The sequence below is a fragment of the Rana temporaria genome, chromosome 1 (assembly GCF_905171775.1).
Source record: "Rana temporaria chromosome 1, aRanTem1.1, whole genome shotgun sequence".
NCBI classification, from domain to species: Eukaryota; Metazoa; Chordata; class Amphibia; order Anura; family Ranidae; genus Rana; species Rana temporaria.
In genome coordinates, this window is record NC_053489.1 from 336,288,039 (window position 1) to 336,307,964 (window position 19,926).

At 43.6% G+C, this 19,926-nt stretch overlaps 1 protein-coding gene across 3 annotated transcripts in view; it reads left to right on the forward strand.

Annotated features, from left to right (window-relative positions):
- The window catches only part of PALM2AKAP2 (PALM2 and AKAP2 fusion), a 451,866-nt gene that overhangs the window by 119,150 nt on the left and 312,790 nt on the right, over positions 1–19,926 (forward strand). For all 3 annotated transcript variants that reach the window (XM_040361147.1, XM_040361140.1, XM_040361141.1), the window contains exon 2: positions 1,275–1,355. In XM_040361147.1, the coding sequence (XP_040217081.1) occupies positions 1,275–1,355 (81 nt within the window). The remainder of the gene's footprint in view (positions 1–1,274; positions 1,356–19,926) is intronic.

Genomic DNA, 19,926 nt, shown 5'->3' on the forward strand with positions numbered 1-19,926 from the left:
TGTCAGCTGCCACCCGCTGCCATCCCATCCAGATGGATGGTGGTCCGATTTTGCATCCGTCTGGCTGATCAGAAAACAGATAGGCAGTCCATTTTCACTGTGTCCGCTCTGCACAGCGGAAGCGAACGGGACCTGTAATGTGCCTGTTCAGCGGGGATCAGCGAACTGATCCCCCACTGCGCAAGCAGGTTTGGCAACACAAAGGCGTTCACGTGAAAGGGGTCTAACAGGATCATCAGGTGTAAATAAATAAAGAAAGCTTAAAAAGGAAGACGAATGCAGCTATCACATCTAAGAATTGGTAAACTGCAATATAATAAATGTCTTCTTTTTGGTTTAACACCCCTTTAAAGGGGTTGTAAAGGTCAAAAAAAAAAAATCCTAAATAGCTTCCTTTACCTTAGTGCAGTCCTCCTTCACTTACCTCGTCCTTCCATTTTGCTTTTAAATGTTCTTATTTCTTCTGAGAAATCCTCACTTCCTGTTCTTGTGTCTGTAACTACACACCGTAATGCGAGGCTTTTTCCCTGGTGTGGAGTGTCGTGCTCGCCCCCTCCCTTGGACTACAGGAGAGTCAGGACGCTCTCTACGTTGCAGATAGAGAAAGGAGCTGTGTGTCAGTGGGTGTCCTGACTCTCCTGTAGTCCAAGGGAGGGGGCGAGCACGACACTCCACACCAGGGAGAAAGCCTTGCATTACTGTGTGGAGTTACAGACAGAAGATCAGGAAGTGAGGATTTCTCAGAAGAAATAAGAACATTTAAAAGCAAAATGGAAGGAAGAGGTAAGTGAAGGAGGACTGCACTAAGGTAAAGGAAGCTATTTAGGGGGAAAAGATTGTTTACAACCCCTTTAAGATTAGTGTTGTAATTCATTATTGATGTGCACGCAATGAATTCCATGTTTGGATCTTATCCTTGTTATTGGACCAGATTCTGATAATCTCATGTGATCTTTATGTGTGTAGTAATCACATAAGCCTGGTGATATTTTAGTGAAATCTGCCATTTTTCTAAGTCGCTAGATGTGAACAAGGCTGGTAAGGAACCTTTAAAATATGGATGTGCCTTTAAACTGGGAGTGTAGCATCTATCAGCGAGAGAACTGGTGGCTTTCCTTTCATGTCAGCGTACGGCAGTTCTTCTTCATGATAACATGTTTCCTCAGCATCTAGAAACAGCAATGCTAGCACATGCTAACAGCTGCTCATAGCAAAACCCTCAGCCACAGTACACATTTCTCATTTGTCTCTTTTATTTTCCTTTTCTTGCAAAGGAAAAAAGAAAACGACAGGCTGCAATTGAGGACAAAAGACAGCAGCTAGAAGACCAAATTCTTCAACTGCAGCACCTAAAGGTAAGAAGTATTGGCAGAGACGATGCATTGAGTCACATCATCCATATTAAACATGTAGGTAACGTGTGTTTCCAATGCAGTAGCAGCAGCATCACACAGTGCAAGAAACTGCTGCTGTAATATGGAAATTCAAAGTCCAGCTTTTTCCAACAGCATTTGTATATCTAATGCTAAATGAGTATGTTAGATGACGGTATATATATATATATATATATATATATATATATATATATATATATATACTAGAAAATAATTGATGTTGTTTGCATCCTTTGCATGCTATACGTACATAAGTGACAGTTGCATGATTGTACATGGTAACTGTCAATTATATCACTGCTTATTTCAATTGAGTTTTTCACTGTGGGGGGTCCCCTACCACCATGTAAGATATACATTCTGTTTTACTATAGAATAGTTAGGAAATAGCTGCATGATCCTGCTCTAAAACACAATGTTGTCATTTTCTGGGAGGCCTTGGAGGTTAATATAAGTCGTCTGTCAAAGCGGAAGAATGCTACTCAGAGATACAGAACAATCTGTTGAAGACGTAAAATGCCACTTTGAAGGCAGGATCATCGACAAAAGCATGTTAGGCGCAATTATTCTTTCTGTATGATATCATTCTCTACATTTGTACTGGTAACACTTCAAGTTAGAAAATACAGTATGTATTTGTTCTGTGATAGCTGCTGCTATGTTGTAATGTGGCTCATGAATTAGGCGTGGCATTGGGCAATAAAGATTTGGAGCAAGCTGGCTCAATGATGAGACATCTGGCCATGTCTGTGTGGGTTGGCAGTGCCAGTGTATCTGGGCCCTGTTCTAATATGCTTTTAAACAGAAGCCTTTCACATAGCTCCCAACTATCCCTAATTTTGAGGGACTATCCCTGATTTGAAGCAATGTCCCTCTGTCCCTCTTTCCCCCTCATTTGTCCCTCTTTCCCCCTCATTTGTCCCTCTGTCCCTCTTTCCCCCTCATTTGTCCCTCTTTCCCCCTCATGTGTCCCTCTGTCCCTCCTTCCCCCTCATTTGTCCCTCTGTCCCTCTTTCCCCCTCATTTGTCCCTCTGTCCCTCTTTCCCCCTCATTTGTCCCTCTGTCCCTCTTTCCCCCTCATTTGTCCCTCTGTCCCTCTTTCCCCCTCATTTGTCCCTCTGTCCCTCTTTCCCCCTAATTTTTTGTCCCTCATTTTGGTCTAATCTATATAAAATGCACTTTTTATCTTTCAAAAAGCGTTTCCCAGTGCTAAACCTTTCATCCGAATTCTAAATGGCTGCATTTGTACATTTTAAAAGCCAATATAAAGGAATAGTAGTGGTAAAAAAAAAACCTTGTGGATTTAATTTATAAAAAGGGAGAGTTCCCCTGGGTGGACTTTTTAGGCACTAATAGTATTCATTTCAAATATACAGAGTATTGAAGTAGAAATATTTTTTATTCATAATTAAGCATAATTAGCAAAAAATGAAAATATTGAGTTAAAATATACAATTCCACTGAATATCACCATGCGAGGGGGTACACCTCCTTAACACCCAACGCGTTTCGAAATATACTTCTTCAGGGGAGTATAGAAGAAGGGGAATAATTAATCTAAGCATAAAAATACATATGATTAATTTACACATATTCAAACAGTTATCATAACATATACAAAATTATACATACATATATATATACATATATATATATATATATATATATATATATATATATATATATATATATACAAAATGTTACAATTGATCACTTATGTATTGTAAAAGTAGCAGGGTGATTTTCAATATTTCATTGGGTATGATTTAAAAGAATTGAAAATATACATATAGCACCCCCTTGCTTTCTGCAGGGGCGTTACGCAAAAGTTAGTGGGAATGGGAGAGTTACTTTGCTCCCATTCATGTTTGTTCAAATTTGGGACTTCTGTCATCCCAGAAATGTCCACTGGGTCAGTCCGTGGTCAAGGGGTGCAATACCACCCCTTGCCGGCAGTTGGCGCCAGAGGGGTTCTGGCAGAGCAAGTTTTCTCCAGCAGCCAATTGGAAGAGTTTTCCCTTGCGGGGCATGCTGGGGGAGAGGATATCTGTGACAGGGGTCATGTGTTAAAAAATCTTTGCGGGGTCCCCGTTCCAGGTGCGGTATCCACCTTCAGGGTACGCGCATCCATGGACCCCGCCAGCGCGGCCCACCTGGCCAAAGCTGACAGCTGCATCGAACCTCATCCTGAGGAGAAAAGGGATCCCAGTGTTTCGCTGGGTCCCATGACTTGTTGAGAGGATCCCAGTCTGGGATCGGGCATCCGGACCACTGACAGGTATGCTTGCTGTCATCCGGGGGGGGCCCATATAGGAAAAGTCTACTGGGAGGATTCGCTCTCTTTTATTCACCTAAGTCCTTTATTGAAACTGGCCTGTGGCAGAGGCCCTAGAGCCGGGTCTGTGAGAGAGACCTGTTCCTCCCAGCTAGTTCAGAATGACGCTTCGGCTGCCAGGCCTATTATAGGGGTCTGTCCGGGGGCACTTTACCCACTCCAAGTAGAGTGGCGACAAGTTACTAATTGGTACTATACAGAGCAGTATTGATTGCTCCATTCAATATCCAGGCCTGATACCGCAAGGTTCTCTTCTCTTTCCTTCAACCAACCTTGACCTTCCTAATACGTGTTGATGTTGGTCATGTTTGGCCTGGACAATAAAGCATTGAAAACCCTTTATTGGCTGTCTGGACTTTCGCTCATTGCCACTGTTCTCACAATCTCACCCCTAGACACCGCCAGGGTTACTTAGCAGGCCGATTGCAAAATCAACCAGTGGCTCTTTCGGGGGTGAGCGCTACAGACAGCACACTGGATTATGTCAATGAGGTTGCCAATCTAATACATAGGGGCATCGAGGTAGACACATCAATACGGATCTAAGTAGAACACTTGTAAATGTTTGTTCATCCCTTAAGGAGAATTATCCAGAGATCCAGAGGATAGGCAGATCTACGAGAGAGATATGCTGGGACTAAAAGTGGAGGTCCCTACAAATACATACAAATTAAGTGGAGTTAATTAACCTTTTTTTTGGTTAATTCTCCTTTAAAGGTGGTGTGGCCTGGGGCGTATTCTATGCCTACATATGTTTGTTAGTAGGTGTCGTTCATTTAGTTCCCATCTCAAAATGTTGGGAAGTATGGACTTTCATGTCAGAGGAAGCAAAGTGAATGAAATCATAGTATCTTCTAGTAAACATGCATAGGTGTGTATTATACCATCACTATGGCATATATGCATCACTTTCCAACATGAAAAACATACATATCTATATTTTACATGATCACAATGGCCAAATGTGTATATGCACAGACCAGAGCACTTTTTGCGATTCGGGACTGCGTCGCTTTAACTGACAATTGCGCAGTCGTGCGACGTGGCTCCCAAACAAAATTGACGTCCTTTTTTTCCCACAAATAGCTCTCTTTTGGTGGTATTTGATCACCTCTGCGGTTTTTATTTTTTGCGCTATAATTAAAAATAGAGTGACAATTTTGGAAAAAATGAATATTTTTTACTTTTTGCTGTAATAAATATCCCCCAAAAATATATAAAAAAACGTCTTTTTTCCTCAGTTTAGGCCGATACGTATTCTTCTACATATTTTTCACACAAAAAAAATCGCAATAAGCGTTTATTGATTGGTTTGCGCAAAAGTTTTAGCGTTTCCAAAATAGGGGGTATTTTTATGGCATTTTTATTAGTATTTTTTTTTACTAGTAATGGCGGCGATCAGCGATTTTTTTTTCGGTACTGCGACATTATGGCGGACACTTCGGACACTTTTGACACATTTTTGGGACCATTGACATTTTTATAGCGATCAGTGCTATAAAAATGCATTGCATTACTATAAAAATGCCACTGGCAGTGAAGGGGTTAACACTAGGGGGCGGGGAAGGGGTTAGGTATGTTCCCTGGGTGTGTTCTTACTGTGGGGGGGTGGCCTCACTAGAGGAAATCACTGATCTTCTGTTCATACGTTGTATGAACAGAGGATCAGCATTTCCCCGATGACAGGACTGGGAGCTGTGTGTTTACACATACAGCTCCCGGTCCCCGCTCTGTAACGAGCAATCGTGGGCGCCCCTAGTATCCTGCGAGAGAGCCGACGTAGAGCTACGGGCTCTCGCGCAGGGGAGCCAACCTGCTGCCGTAAAACGACGGCGGCAGGTCGGCAAGTAGTTAAAGAAATGTATGGCCGCTGCTTTTTTGGCCATACTTCTCTTGTGAGTTACAGGGGTGTACTTACTTTTCCTCTCCTGTGATCCAAAGTCAGCTGAGGGTGGGCTGTAGCAAACGCGCTGGACGGATCCCAACAATATTGTCAAGATCCACCCGGGTGCCTTATCAGCAGCTGGCGGAGCTAGGGCCACTGATAAGGGGATACCACCGGTCCTCCTGTACAGGGCCCGGGCCAGCAGGGTGAATCAGATGTGGGCAAGAAGGAAGATTAGTGCGAGGGTGGTAATTACAGGAGCTGATCCCCTTTGTAGCTCTCACTGCAGCAGCTAAAAATCCAGCTTCTCCTCCTCTCCCTCCTTCTGGCTTTCAAGCTGCTGCAGAAAGAGCCACACAGGGGATCGGTTCCTGTTATTGCCTCCCCACTTTTGTCACACCAATTGTCCCTCCCTGTCCATTATCCTGTCCACTACCCTACACATCTGCCTCACCACTGTACTACCCTACACATCTGGAATGGATGTGCAATGATGAGCTCAGGTCATCCAAAAAAATTCCTTTACAAACCCTTTAAGGCCTTTGTTCACACGGGCAAATGTAAGCATACACCTGTGTGAGGGCCGTGTCTTGTCTGCATGGAATGCACAGGTATTCTGCGCAGCCAGTCCCATTCATGTCAGTAAGAACAGAGTCGCTGCAAAAAAAAAAAATTATTGTTTCATTTGTTTGTTTGTTTTTCGGGTCATTCGTTATGATCGAAATTCGTAAATTAAAAAGTTTGAAAATTAAAAAATGCGGAAATTCGAAAATCTAAAACTAAAAAAGAAAATCAAAAAATTCCAAAGAACGAAAAATACGAAATAATAATAATAACTAATAATAACTAACTATCAAATTCTAGGTATTGGAATTTACTTTCTAATTTGGCTGTCAGTCACCGTAACGAATACAAATTTATGTGAAGTTACAAATTATCCGAAATAATGAATGCCGTATCTAAACAAATGGAAGTTTTCATTCTTTTGAATTTTCGTTCTTATTTTCGAATTTTCGAATTTTTGGATTTAGATTTTTACGATTTTCTGAAGTTCAGAGTTTTCAAATTTCCAGGTTTCGAATGTTTGAATTTTAAAATTTGCGAATTTTTGAATATTCGAATTTATGAATTTACACATTTTTGAATATTCAAATAAAAAAAAATTTAATTAGTGAAAAAACTAATTCAGAACCAAAACGAATTGCACATATCTAATGAAAACTCCTTCTACAAGCTTTAACCAGTGTACTGCTGGACACTGATAGAAGTCACAAGACTGCTATATACTGCTGATGAGAAAAGGTATTTAGCAGTTTATATTTACTAAAATAATTGCATTTTCATGTTCTGTGTACTGTGGGAGACCAGATATAGTGCAGGGTCCTGGGTTTTCTAACACTTTAAAGGGGTTTTCCACCCATTTTTTAAGTTTATTAAAAGTCAGCAGCTACAAAAAGTGTAGCTGCTGGCTTTTAATAAACTGACACTTACCTGCTCCAGTTTTCCAGCGACGTGCCGGCCGGGGGTCCGCTCCTCTCCCCCCCCTCCCCGGCCGGCGTCTTCATTGTCACTGTGGGCACCCGGCCGTGACAGATTTCGGCTTCACGGCCGGGCACCCAATGCGCATGTGCGAGCGGCACTGCGCATGCGCGCGCGGCGCGGCCCGGCGCTGCGCTGTTTGATTGGACAGGCGATCGCCTAGGACCTGACGTGTCCTAGGCGATCGCCTACAGGGAGGGGCTGCCAAAAGGCGATTAAGCTTAATCGCCTTTGCAGCCCCTCGGCGAAAGGAGGAAGTGGGACAGGAAGTCCCCTTCTCCTGAAGCCCCCACTCCCCCCCCAAAAAAATTACATGCCAAATGTGGCATGTAAGGGGAGAGGAGTGGGTTAAGAGGAAGTTCCATTTTTGGGTGGAACTCCTCTTTAACCTCCCTGGCGGTATGATTCTTTCAGAAAAAACATGCTGAAAGCGGTACCATTATTTGCAAGGAAATTTGGCGTTTTATATTGTAGGTCTGTAATTTTTAGAAATAACTCACTTAAATCTGACCAAACAAGATTCTAATAGGCATCCCGGGTATGACATTTTTTTAAAAACAAAATTATAAATTATAATATAATAAATAATTATAAATAATTATAACAAATAATAATATAATTATAATAAAAATGATTCAATAATGTAATCAAATTAAAATCACTGAAATGTTCTCAGTTGCAGAATTGTTGCTGTCATTATTATTTTTTTTTTATGACGAATTTCCCCACAAATCGCTATCGCACAATTCTGCAAGTGATTATAATTTATTATCGCTGTTTTTTAGCTGATCTAAAACTATTTTTGACATAAAGGGACACTTTTGGTTGCTATGGACAATCTACAGTTTGCAGGCAGAAAGAATAGTTTTTATTATATAAAATGACATGCATGACACAGGACAGACCACTAGGGACATGGGGGGTGTGTTTTTTTTACATACAGTACTGTAATCTATAAGATTACAGTATACTGTATGTAAGGTGTTTGTTTACGTTTTTGAATTTGGCGCCGTTCTCCGTCCCCGTGCGTCGTAACGTCGCAGGGAACGGAGATCGGCGTCACACGGAGGCACTATGTGAATCGAGCGAGGTCCCGCTCGCTCACACAGCGCGGTGGCATCGCTGGATCCAGGGACAAGGTAAGTAAAAAGTGCCTGTGGATCTAGCGAGGCGAGCCTGAGTCTGACTCGGGGTTACCGATCATAGCAGGAAAATCTAACCCCGAGTCAGTCTCGGGAACACCGCCAGGCAGGTTAAGTACCAGTTTGGCCAAAAACATTTTTCTAGATTTGTATAGATCTTTCTTTTAGGATTTTATTACAGTCCTCATTGGGCACATTTTGCTTTACTTCTTGTTCCAGTAACATGACAGGAAGTAAGTGCAAATGTCCCCAAAGTGAAAAGATATCCTTACTTTTGATCACTACTACTGAAAGAAGTATCCGTATTAGAAAGATATGCCTACTACTACTTTTTTTTGTGTTACCTGATTGTGGGTTGATCTTCAAGAATACTCTCATCTGGAAATGTAATACACATTGTAGAAATGACATAATAGCATACGGGCGATATACAAGAGATGATCAGAGACTGTGGACATAATACTAGAAATGGGCAGAGAGAGACTGTGGACATATTACAAGAGATGATCAGAGACTGTGGATTTAATACAAGAGAGGGTCAGAGACTGTGGATTTAATACAAGAGATGGTCAGATACCGTGGATATAATATAAAAGATGGTCAGAGACTGTGGACATAATACTAGAAATGAGCAGAGACTGTGGATATAATATAAGAGATGGTCAGAGACTGTGGATATAATACAAGAGACAGTTAGAGACTGTAAACATAATACAAGCGATGGCCAGAGAGTGTGGACATAATACTAGAAACGGTCAGAGACTGTGGACATTTTACAAGAGATGGTCAGAGACTGTGGACATGATACAAGAGACAGTTAGAGACTGTAAACATAATACAAGCGATGGCCAGAGAGTGTGGACATAATACTAGAAACGGTCAGAGACTGTGGACATTTTACAAGAGATGGTCAGAGACTGTGGACATGATACAAGAGACAGTTAGAGACTGTAAACATAATACAAGCGATGGCCAGAGAGTGTGGACATAATACTAGAAACGGTCAGAGACTGTGGACATGATACAAGACACAGTTAGAGACTGTGGACATAATACAAGAGATGGCCAGAGAGTGTGGACATAATACTATAAATGGTCAGAGACTGTGGACATAATACAAGAGATGGTCAGAGACTGTGGATATAATATAAGAGATGATCAGAGACTGTGGACATAATACTAGAAATGGGCAGAGACTGTGGACATATTACAAGAGATGGTCAGAGACTGTGGACATGATACAAGAGACAGTTAGAGACTGTGAACATAATACAAGCGATGGCCACCTTTTTTTGTGTTACCTGATTGTGGGTTGATCTTCAAGAATACTCTCATCTGGAAATGTAATACACATTGTAGAAATGACATAATAGCATACGGGCGATATACAAAAGATGATCAGAGACTGTGGACATAATACTAGAAATGGGCAGAGACTGTGAACATATTACAAGAGATGGTCAGAGACTGTGGACATGATACAAGAGACAGTTAGAGACTGTGGACATAATACAAGAGATGGCCAGAGAGTGTGGACATAATACTAGAAATGGTCAGAGACTGTGGACATAATACAAGAGATGGTCAGAGACTGTGGAAATAATACAAGAGATGGTCAGAGAGTGTGGACATAATACTAGAAATGGTCAGAGACTGTGGACATGATACAAGAGACAGTTAGGCCGCGTACACACGGTCAGACAAAACTGATGAGAATGGACCGAGGTTCAGTTTCATCGGTCCAAACCGACCGTGTGTAAAGCCCATCGGTCTGTTGTCCTTCGGTCCAAAATTTTAAAACATGCTTTAAAATTGAACCGATGGCCCGCTGCCCGATCGGTCCAAACCGATGGTTAGTACAGAAAGCATTGGTTCAAAACCCACGCATGCTTAGAATCAAGTCGACGCATGCTTGGAAGCATTGAACTTCGTTTTATTCAGCACGTCGTGTGTTTGACGTCACCGCGTTCTGACCCGCTCGGATTTTGGAACGATGGTGTGTACGCACATTAGACCAGCAGGCCACTTCGGTTTGGAACGACCGTGTGTACGCGGCCTAAGAGACTGTGGGCATAATACAAGAGATAGTTAGAGACTGTGGACATAATACAAGAGATGGCCAGAGATTGTGTACATAATACTAGAAATGGTCAGAGACTGTGGACATAATACAAGAACTGGTCAGAGACTGTGGAAATAATACAAGAGATGGTCAGAGACTGTGGAAATAATACAAGAGATGGTCAGAGAGTGTGGACATAATACAAGAGATGGTCAGAGACTGTGGATACTTTTTACAAGAGATGGTCAGAGCCTCCAGACAGGATACAGGAAATGGTCAGAGACTGCAGATATGCTTAAGGAGACAGTCATAAACTGGAGACATTTTACATGAGACTGCTAGAAATCACAGCTATAACAGGGCAATAGGGAAACATTGAGCCATATGGTCACATGTGGATCCCAGGGCAGCAGGTTGGGCACCAGGGCACTAGATCATGAGAACCAACACAATAATGTTATGATGGGATGCAAAGAACGTTTGTTATTACTCAAGTGGAATATGAATTCTTAGGGAGTAAGTATAAATATGTCCTGTTTGTTGTCTAGCTGCCAGGAAATGGTTCTAAAGCTCTGTTGTTTTGTTCTTATTTGTTTATTCCTTTATAGACCACCTAGTATTAACACCCTGCATTCCAGGAGTTCTGTTTAATTATTGATAGAAAGGTGGTTCAATCAATATTTTAATAAGGAATGAATGTGCTTGAGTCGAGTGCAGTAAACTCATGAACTCTTCCTCTTAAACCTCTACATTTCAAAGCAAATTCATGTGTAATGTTGTCATGGTAACCTCTTTTCACACTTTTTTTTTTAATGTCAACCACTATGATTAAAGCATTAAAGAGACAAGAAAATGCAGAAGTAGTTATTAAAAACCAAATAATAAAAATACTAACAAGCTTTTAGAAGAAAACAAATACACGTTTTTTGTTTTGTTTTTAAATGCTGTGTTTCCTGCTTCATATGTTCTTATGGACTTTTCAAAAACAGTGTAGTATATGCTGACTTTGCTGGCAGGATCAAAAAACACATAACACTAAATGAATTAAATAAAATTGTTCATTGTAAAGATAATATTGAACACAGGGCAAAAGTATGTCAAAATGTTTCAATAAAATAGGTTTAGGGCCCTTTCACACCAGCGGAACGTATGTCAGTTTCTTCATCCATTCGTGCCCCGGGACTGTAACGTCATAGGAGGGGGGGTCACCGGGGGACATCACCCGGTGACCACGCCCCATGCCTATATAAATCGTTGCACACGGCAAAACAGCGGGAGAGAGCGCCGTGTCAACATCCGATGAAGAGAAGAGGGAAGAAGACGACGGAGAAGACCGGGCCAACGCTAGTAAAAAAGCTGGAAGAAGATAGCGGAGGAGCCCGGCAGAAGGCAGAAAGCACTGGAGAGCGAGAGAAAAAAACAGAGAGCACGGAGAAGGCACTAGAGAGCGGGAGAAAAGGCCGGAGAGTTGGAAGAGACTCCTGAAGTCGGAAGAAGACCCCCCCAAAGTTGGAAGAAGACCCCCGGAACTGCCTAATAAATTACTTTAACCTCCTTAGCGGTATTCCCGAGTCTGGCTCGGGGTAAGATTTCAATACCAAAAGCGGTATCCCCGAGCCAGACTCGGGGCCTCGCAGCATCCACAGGCACAAGTTACTTACCTTGTCCCTGGATCCTGCGATGCATCCCCGCTGTGTGAGCGAGCGGCGTCCTCGCTCGATTCACACAGTGCCTGTGTGCCACCGATCTCCGTTCCCTGCGACGTTACGACGCACAGGGGCGGAGAACGGCGCCAAATTCAAAAAAGTTAATAAACACATTACATACAGTATACTGTAATCTTGCAGATTACAGTACTGTATGTAAAAAATACACCCCCCCCTTGTCCCTAGTGGTCTTCCCTGTGCCCTACATGTTCTTTTATATAATAAAAACTGTTCTTTCTGCCTGGAAACTGTAGATTGTCCATAGCAACCAAAAGTGTCCCTTTATGTCAAAAGTGATTTTAGCAGCAGCTAGAAAACAGTGATAATAAATTATAATCACTTGCAGAATTGAGCGATAGCGATTTGTGGGGAAATTCGTCATAAAAAAAATAAAAGTAATGATAGCGACAATTCTGCAACTGAGCAAATTTCAGTGATTTTGAGTTGATTACATTATTGAATAATTTTTATTATAATTACATTATTATTTGTTATAATTATTTATAGTTATTTATTATATTATAATTTATAATTTTGTGTTTCAAACTTTATCATATCCGGGATGTCTATTAGACTCTTGTTTGGACAGATTTAAGTGAGTTATTCCTAAGAATTACAGGCCTACAATGTAAAACGCCAAATTTCCATGCAAAATAATTGTGCCACTTTTGGTACGTAATTCCAGACATAATCATACCACCAGGGAGGTTAAAAATCTGTCTAGTGTGTTTTTTTTCCTTGATACTTTTTCCCCCCAGGTGAATGGGTAGGGGTACGATGTACCCCATACTCATTCACATAGGGAGGGGGGCCAGGATCTGGGGGCCCCCGTATTAAAGCTTGCGCTCGCTCGTCCCCACCCCCTTTCCTGACCAGCCGGGCTGGTGCTCGGATAAGGGTTTGGTATGGCTTTTTGGGGTTCCCCTTACCAGGGAATACCAGACCGATGGGCCCGGTATACCCATGAAGGGGGAACCCATGCCGTTTAAAAAAATATTCTAGTGGAGTTCCCCCTAATTATTTGAAGTCATACTTCAAGTCGTGGGCAAAGTCGGATCCACAGTCTTATGACTGTCTTGTCAAAATCGCGGTAAAATCGTGTGAAAAAGTGTAAAAGTAGCCTAAGACACCTATTACCGCATGTTACATCAGTGGCGGCTGGTGTTTTTATTTTTTGGGGGCCCCCCACGACACTAACACACTCTCCCACCACCCGCTGTCCTTACCATGGATGCGGGCGGTGAGTGCGTGGTGGGCTCAGGAAAAGCTGCTCCGGTCTCCTCTCCTGGAGCAGCTTCCACTGTGTCTCCTCTCTCCTCCTCCTGGCGCTAGGCGTCCAATAGGATCCTCAGACGTTTTGGCCAATGGGGGAAACAGGTATTATACCTGCCTCCCGAAAAAAGGTGGATGATACACACAGTCCCTGGAATTCATAAAGATCGGCACAGGCAGATTTTGCGAAAGTGTCTCTCATTCATTCTAAAAGTGGTGAAGAATGCATCAAATTCATATACCTGTCTAGAACTTGAACTGGAATGTGGCTCATGCTGCACCACTTTTAGAATACACCTTCGCTTTCGCAATATCCATCTGAGCCAGTTTTTTCGCACTGTATGCCAAAAGAGAGTTGGTTTTAATTAGCTTCACTTTTACATTTGGCGCATTAAATATAACGCAATGTAAATATGATGCATTCAATGCGACACATTGTATAATTGGGGCATTTTAGAACTACGTAAATTTGGTGCACAAATAGCTATCAAAATCGACAGTGTTGCAAATGCTTCTTGATTTTACCACAATACATTAACACGAGGGATTAACGTCAGAAAATTTGTGTATCAGCTTTGATAATTCCCCCCAGTATGTAGAAAAAACGAAGTTACTTACTGGTAACGTTCTTTCCCGTAGTCTTTCAGGACAGCCACCTGAGAGACCTTGGCTCCTCCCCTCTGTTGGAAACACCGCGCCAGCCCATAAATTTCCTCCTCCCCTGCTGGTCCTCAGTTCTTTTAGAGCACCTCCAGTTGCTGGGGAGACACAAGAAAACATGATACACATCGTTAACCATATCACAATTCCTGTAAGGAAATCTTATACATACCTTTGGGTGGGTTACCCGGCTGTCCTGAAAGACTACGGGAAAGAACGTTACCAGTACCGTATTTTCCGGCGTATAAGACGACCCGGCGTATAAGACGACCCCCTAATTTTCCAGGAAAAATTTAGATTTTGGGATATACTCACTGTATAAGACTACCCCCTTCTTACTGTCTTTCTGGAAGCTGAGGGGGAGCCAGAACCGCTGACAGAAACAGGCTTTTTCAAATCTCACTGTGCCATTACATTACATTCCTCACTGTGCCATTACATTACATGCCCAGACTGTGCCATTACATTCCTCACTGTGCCATTACATTACATGCCCAGACTGTGCCATTACATTACTCACTGTGCCATTACATTACATGCCCAGACTGTGCCATTACATTACTCACTGTGCCATTACATTACATGCCCAGACTGTGCCATTACATTACATGCCCAGACTGTGCCACTGTGCAATTACATGCCCCCACATTGCCATTGTGCCATTACATGCCCCCACATTGCCATCACTTGCCCCCACTGTGCCTGAACTTGTTGCCCCCCCCCCCCAGTGCATTAACACTCACTTTTTTCCCCAGCGCTGACAGTCCCCCATGCTGCGATCGCGATCGTGAATGATTTCAAAGCCGCGCCTTCACTGCAGAGTGTTCTGTGATAGGATGAACAAAAATCTTCCCAGCAGCGCCTCTGTTATGTTTCCCGCCTATCACGGACGTCTTCTCATCTCGTCCGAGGATGAGAAGGCATCTGTGATAGGAGGAACAAAGAACAGAGGCGTTGCTGGGAAGATTTTTGTTCATCCTATCACAGAACACTCTGCAGTGAAGGCGCGGCTTTGAAATCATTCTCGATCGCGATCGCAGCATGGGGGACTGTCAGCGCTGGGGAAAAAAGTGAGTACTTAGACTGTACCCGGCGTATAAGACGACCCCCGACTTTGGATGCATTTTTTTGCATCCAGAAAGTCGTCTTATACGCCGGAAAATACGGTAAGTAACTTCGTTTTTCCCCTAATCGTCTTTCAGGACAGCCACCTGAGAGGATAACCGAGCACTTACCCTAGGGCGGGACCACAGCTTGTAAGACCTTACGTCCAAAGGTCTGATCCTTAGCTGACCAAAGATCCACCCTATAGTGTCTTACGAAGGTGGCAAAACTGGACCATGTCGCCGCTTTACAGATCTGCTCCGGCGTTGCTCCAGCTCTCTCTGCCTGTGAGGCTGCCATAGACCTTGTGGAGTGCGCTTTGATACCCTCTGGGATCGGTATGCCTCCTAAACTGTAAGCTTTTTCAATGGCTTCTTTTAACCATCTAGCTATAGTGCGCCTGGTAGCTCTATGTCCTTGTCTAGCTCCAGAATGCAAAATAAATAAAGAGTCCGTTTTCCTTAAAGTTTTAGTCACTTCTAAATAATGCAAGACGCATCTCCTGACGTCTAAGCTATGGAATTTCACTTCCTGTTCTCTGGAAGGGTTCGGACAAAATGAAGGTAATATAATTTCTTGTTCTCTATGGAACCTTGAGATTACTTTAGGCAGGAATCCCGGATCCAATCTAAAAATTATACGATCTGCGAAGATCTGAAAAAAGGGGGGTCTGATCGATAGGGCCTCTAACTCACAGACCCGTCTTGCAGTGGTGATTGCCACCAAAAAGACTGCTTTTAGTGTCAGCGTCTTTAGATTGCAATCTTCCAAAGGCTCAAAAGGTTTGGCTGTCAAAGCTTGTAGTACCAAGGACAGGTCCCATTTCGGGAAGACCGAGGTTTGAATAGGTCTCTGTCGGCTCAAGGATCTGAAGAATCTGACTATCCATGGGTCAGATGCTAGCCTTTCCTCTAGGAACACTGACAGTGCGGATACTTGACCTTTTAGCGTACTAAGGCTTAGTCCTTTTTCTACTCCCTTTTGTAAAAACTCTAGGACGGCCACTGAACTCTGTGTATTAAAGGAGTTTTCTGTGCACCATTTGCCAAAGCACTTCCATACCTTTTCATAAATTTTGCGTGTCTCTAACTTTCTACTTTTCAGTAGAGTCGCAATTAAGTGGTTTGAGAAACCCTTTGCTTTCAGCAGTTGCTCCTCAGAAACCACGCGGCCAAGTTCCACTTTTCTACTTGGGGGCAGTATACTGGGCCTTGGGAGAGTAGATCCTCCTGGACTGGCAACAACCAGGGGGGTTCTATAGCTAGCTCTTTCAGTAAAGAGAACCATGGTCTCCTGGGCCAGTGAGGTGCTATGAGAATCAGGTTGGTGTTCTCTGCACGTAGTTTCCGTAACACTTGTGGAATTAATACGGGTGGAGGAAAGGCATAACATGTCCTGAAAGTCCACCTTTGTGCTAAAGCATCCACTCCTATTGCTCCGTCCTCTCTGTTTAGTGAGAAGAAGGTCTTGACCTTTTTGTTCTTCTTGGATGCGAATAAGTCCACTTGAGGTGTTCCCCATTTTAGTGTGATCTGCCTGAACACTTCCTGATTTAGTTCCCAGTCGCTTTCCTTCAGCTGAGTTCTGCTGAGGAAATCCGCTACTGTGTTTAAATCCCCTTTTAGGTGGATTGCTGATAGCGAGAGAATATTCCTTTCTCCCCATGTCAGGATTTCTTTCGCTAATGCCCACAGGGTTCCGCTCCTTGTTCCACCCTGCTTGTTTACATAGGCAATAACTGAAGCATTGTCGGATCTTATTTGAACATGATGTCCCTTCAGTTGTCCCTGGAAGAATTGAAGTGCAAGCCCCACTGCCTTCAACTCTTTCCAATTGGAGGATCTCCTCCTCTCTTCCCCTTTCCAAATTCCTTGGGTTACTTGGGAGCCTAGATGTGCTCCCCATCCTATCCCACTTGCGTCCGTGGTAAGGATTTGGGAAATGGGAAGTGTCCACAGCCGACCTATGGTCAAGTTTTCCACCGTCCTCCACCACCAAAGGGTTCTTTTTACCTGTGTCGGTATTCGAACCTGGGTGTCTAAGGACTCCTGCCTGTGGTCCCAAACCTCTAGAAGGAACATTTGCAGTGGTCGGAAATGTAAGGCTGCCCATTGAACAGCTGGGATTGCCGATGTTAGCAGCCCCAGTGTTGACATGATCTGTCTGATGGTACATGGTGAATTCACCTGAATTGCCTTTGTTTCTTTTTGGATCTTTTCTATCTTCTCTTTGGGTAGAAAAATCCTTTGCTGTACAGAGTCTATCACGTACCCCAAGTATGTTATCTGTTGTGTGGGCTTTAGATTTGATTTTTCCACATTTATTAACCACCCCAGATCCTTCAAAAAGATCTGTGTGGTCTCGAGGTTCGTTTGCAACCTCTCTGGGGTTTCTGCGAACAGCAGCAGATCGTCCAGATATGCAATGATGGAAATGCCTTGGACTCGCAAGGGTGCCAGGGCTTCCGCCAGAATCTTGGTGAAGATTCTGGGTGAGGAAGAGAGGCCGAAGGGTAAAGCCTGGAATTGTAAATGTAAGGTTCTGTTTCCCGTCTCTATCGCCAATCTCAGGAACTGTTGGTGGTCCCTGTGTATTGGAACGTGTAAGTAGGCGTCCTTTAGATCTAAGGAGACCAGGAAACAGTTTGGAGGTAGTAGGGCTTTCACTGAGTAAATTGAGTCCATTCTGAACCTCTTGTAGGTTATGGATAGGTTGAGGGGTTTTAGGTTTAAGATTGGTCTGACCTTCCCCGTGGGTTTTAGTACTCCAAAAATGTGGGAGTAGAACCCAAGTCCCCTTTCTTTTTTGGGGACCTCCACTACTACCTCTTGTTTCTTGAGATCCTCCAGGGCTCTCATTAACCCTTCGGCCTTTCTTCTGTCCTTCGGAAGTTTTGTTAAATAAAACTTTTTTGGGGGTGTTCTGGAGAATTCTAGATGATAACCTTCCTTTATGATCCTCAATATGAATCGATTGGAAGTCACCTTTTCCCACTGAGGGAGGAAGTCCCCCAGTCTTCCTCCCACTGTGAGCAATCTGTCATTTCTTATCATAGGCTTGTTCAGGAGCACGAAAAATAGCTCCTGCTTTGCCTTTCCCTCTCTGGGCCCAGGGTCTTTTCTGATTGTCTACCTTGGGTGTGAAGCGGGGGCCCTTAGGTACCCAATTAAATTTGTTCTGTCTCTTTTTGGTCTGCTGTGGCTGACTCCAGGGTGCTTTGCGTTTCAGCGGAAACGCTTTTTTCTTGTCCGCTGTACGGTCCAGCACTTTTTCTAATCCCGGCCCAAAGAGCAGGTCCCCTGTGAATGGGATGTTGCATAATTTGGTTTTAGACGCGCAGTCCCCCTGCCACGTCTTTAACCATAAGGCCCTCCTGGTTGAGTTAGCTAATGCAGACGATCTAGCTGCCATCCGTACCAGTTCAGCTGAAGCGTCTGCAATATAAGCTATGCCTCTCAACAATGTGGGAAATGAGGCTAGGATTTGGTCTTTTGCCGTCTCCTCCTCAATGTGCTCCTGAATCTGGTTCAGCCAAAATTCCATGTTCCTGGCTACCACGGTGACTGCCATTGCTGGTTTTAAACTACCCAGCGTGGAGTCCCAGGACTTTTTTAGTAATGAATCCATTTTCTTATCCATTGGTTCGGATAGAATGCCCATGTCCTCAAAAGCTAGGTCTGTGTGCCTTGAAACTTGAGAAAAGGCAGCATCCAGCTTTGGCGTTTTATTCCAAACTGAGGATGGGTCATCCGAAAATGGAAATCGTCTTTTCAAAGCTTTGGAAAACAATGGTTTCCTTTCTGGTTCCTGCCATTCTTTTTTAATTGCTTCGATCAAGACATCATGGACTGGGAAATTTTTACTTTCCTGGTCGCCTAAACCCTCATACATTTGGTCATGCAATGATAATGGTTTTTTCTCTGTTTGAATACCCAGAGTGGCATAAATAGCTTCCAATAAGTGGTCTACATCCTCCAAGGAGAGCTTGTAGCGGGAGGGCTTCCTGGAATCACCTTCCCGAGCCTCCTCCTCTGATTCCTGTGAACCGGACACTGCGCTGTCAGGTTCCTCTTCTAGTTCCTCACTAGGAACTCTTGAAGGGCCTGCACTAGTGGAAGGTCTTACTCCCGGGACTAATGTTGTTGCCTGTACAGGAGGAGCTGACTGAAGCTGCGGGATCTGGAAGTTTTCAAAAAATGTTTTGAATGACCCAAAGGTATTAGAAAGTTCTTTCACTGATGATGCCAAATCACTTTGTTCCGCAGTGTGCTCCTGTACTAACTTATCAATACAGTCGCTACAAATAGCCTTTTTCCATGACTCCCTAAGTGTGACTTTACAGGATGGACATCTTTTCTTTGTACTGTGGGTATTCTTGTCTTTGTCAGTTTTCTGAAAGACACAAGCGAAAATATATACCCCATGATTAGTACCGTAGCCTTCCCCCTGCTCACGGCAGGTGCGCAGTGTCTTCATATGGGCTTACCACGCTAGGGGCCCTATGAATCACCCTCTGACACTGAGGGGTTAACCCACCTCCCCCTCCCTATTACCCTGGGGGGTGTAGAGGGATGGTAGGCTATTTTTTAGGAGAGGGGAAATCCACCCTAGGTTCCCCTTACCTTGCTGTGGCTGGAGCTGGTCTCTGCTGGAGCAACATCTTTCCCCTCTGCTTCCGACATGTCTGTGTCACCAGCGCCGCGTGTGCTGTCTCTACAGCGTCTATGCAGCTCCCTCCAGCCATTGCCTGGCTCCGTTTTTGAGTTTCGCGCCCGGAACCGGAAGCCGCGAACCCGGAAGTACCCGCCCCCGTGCCTGAATGACGT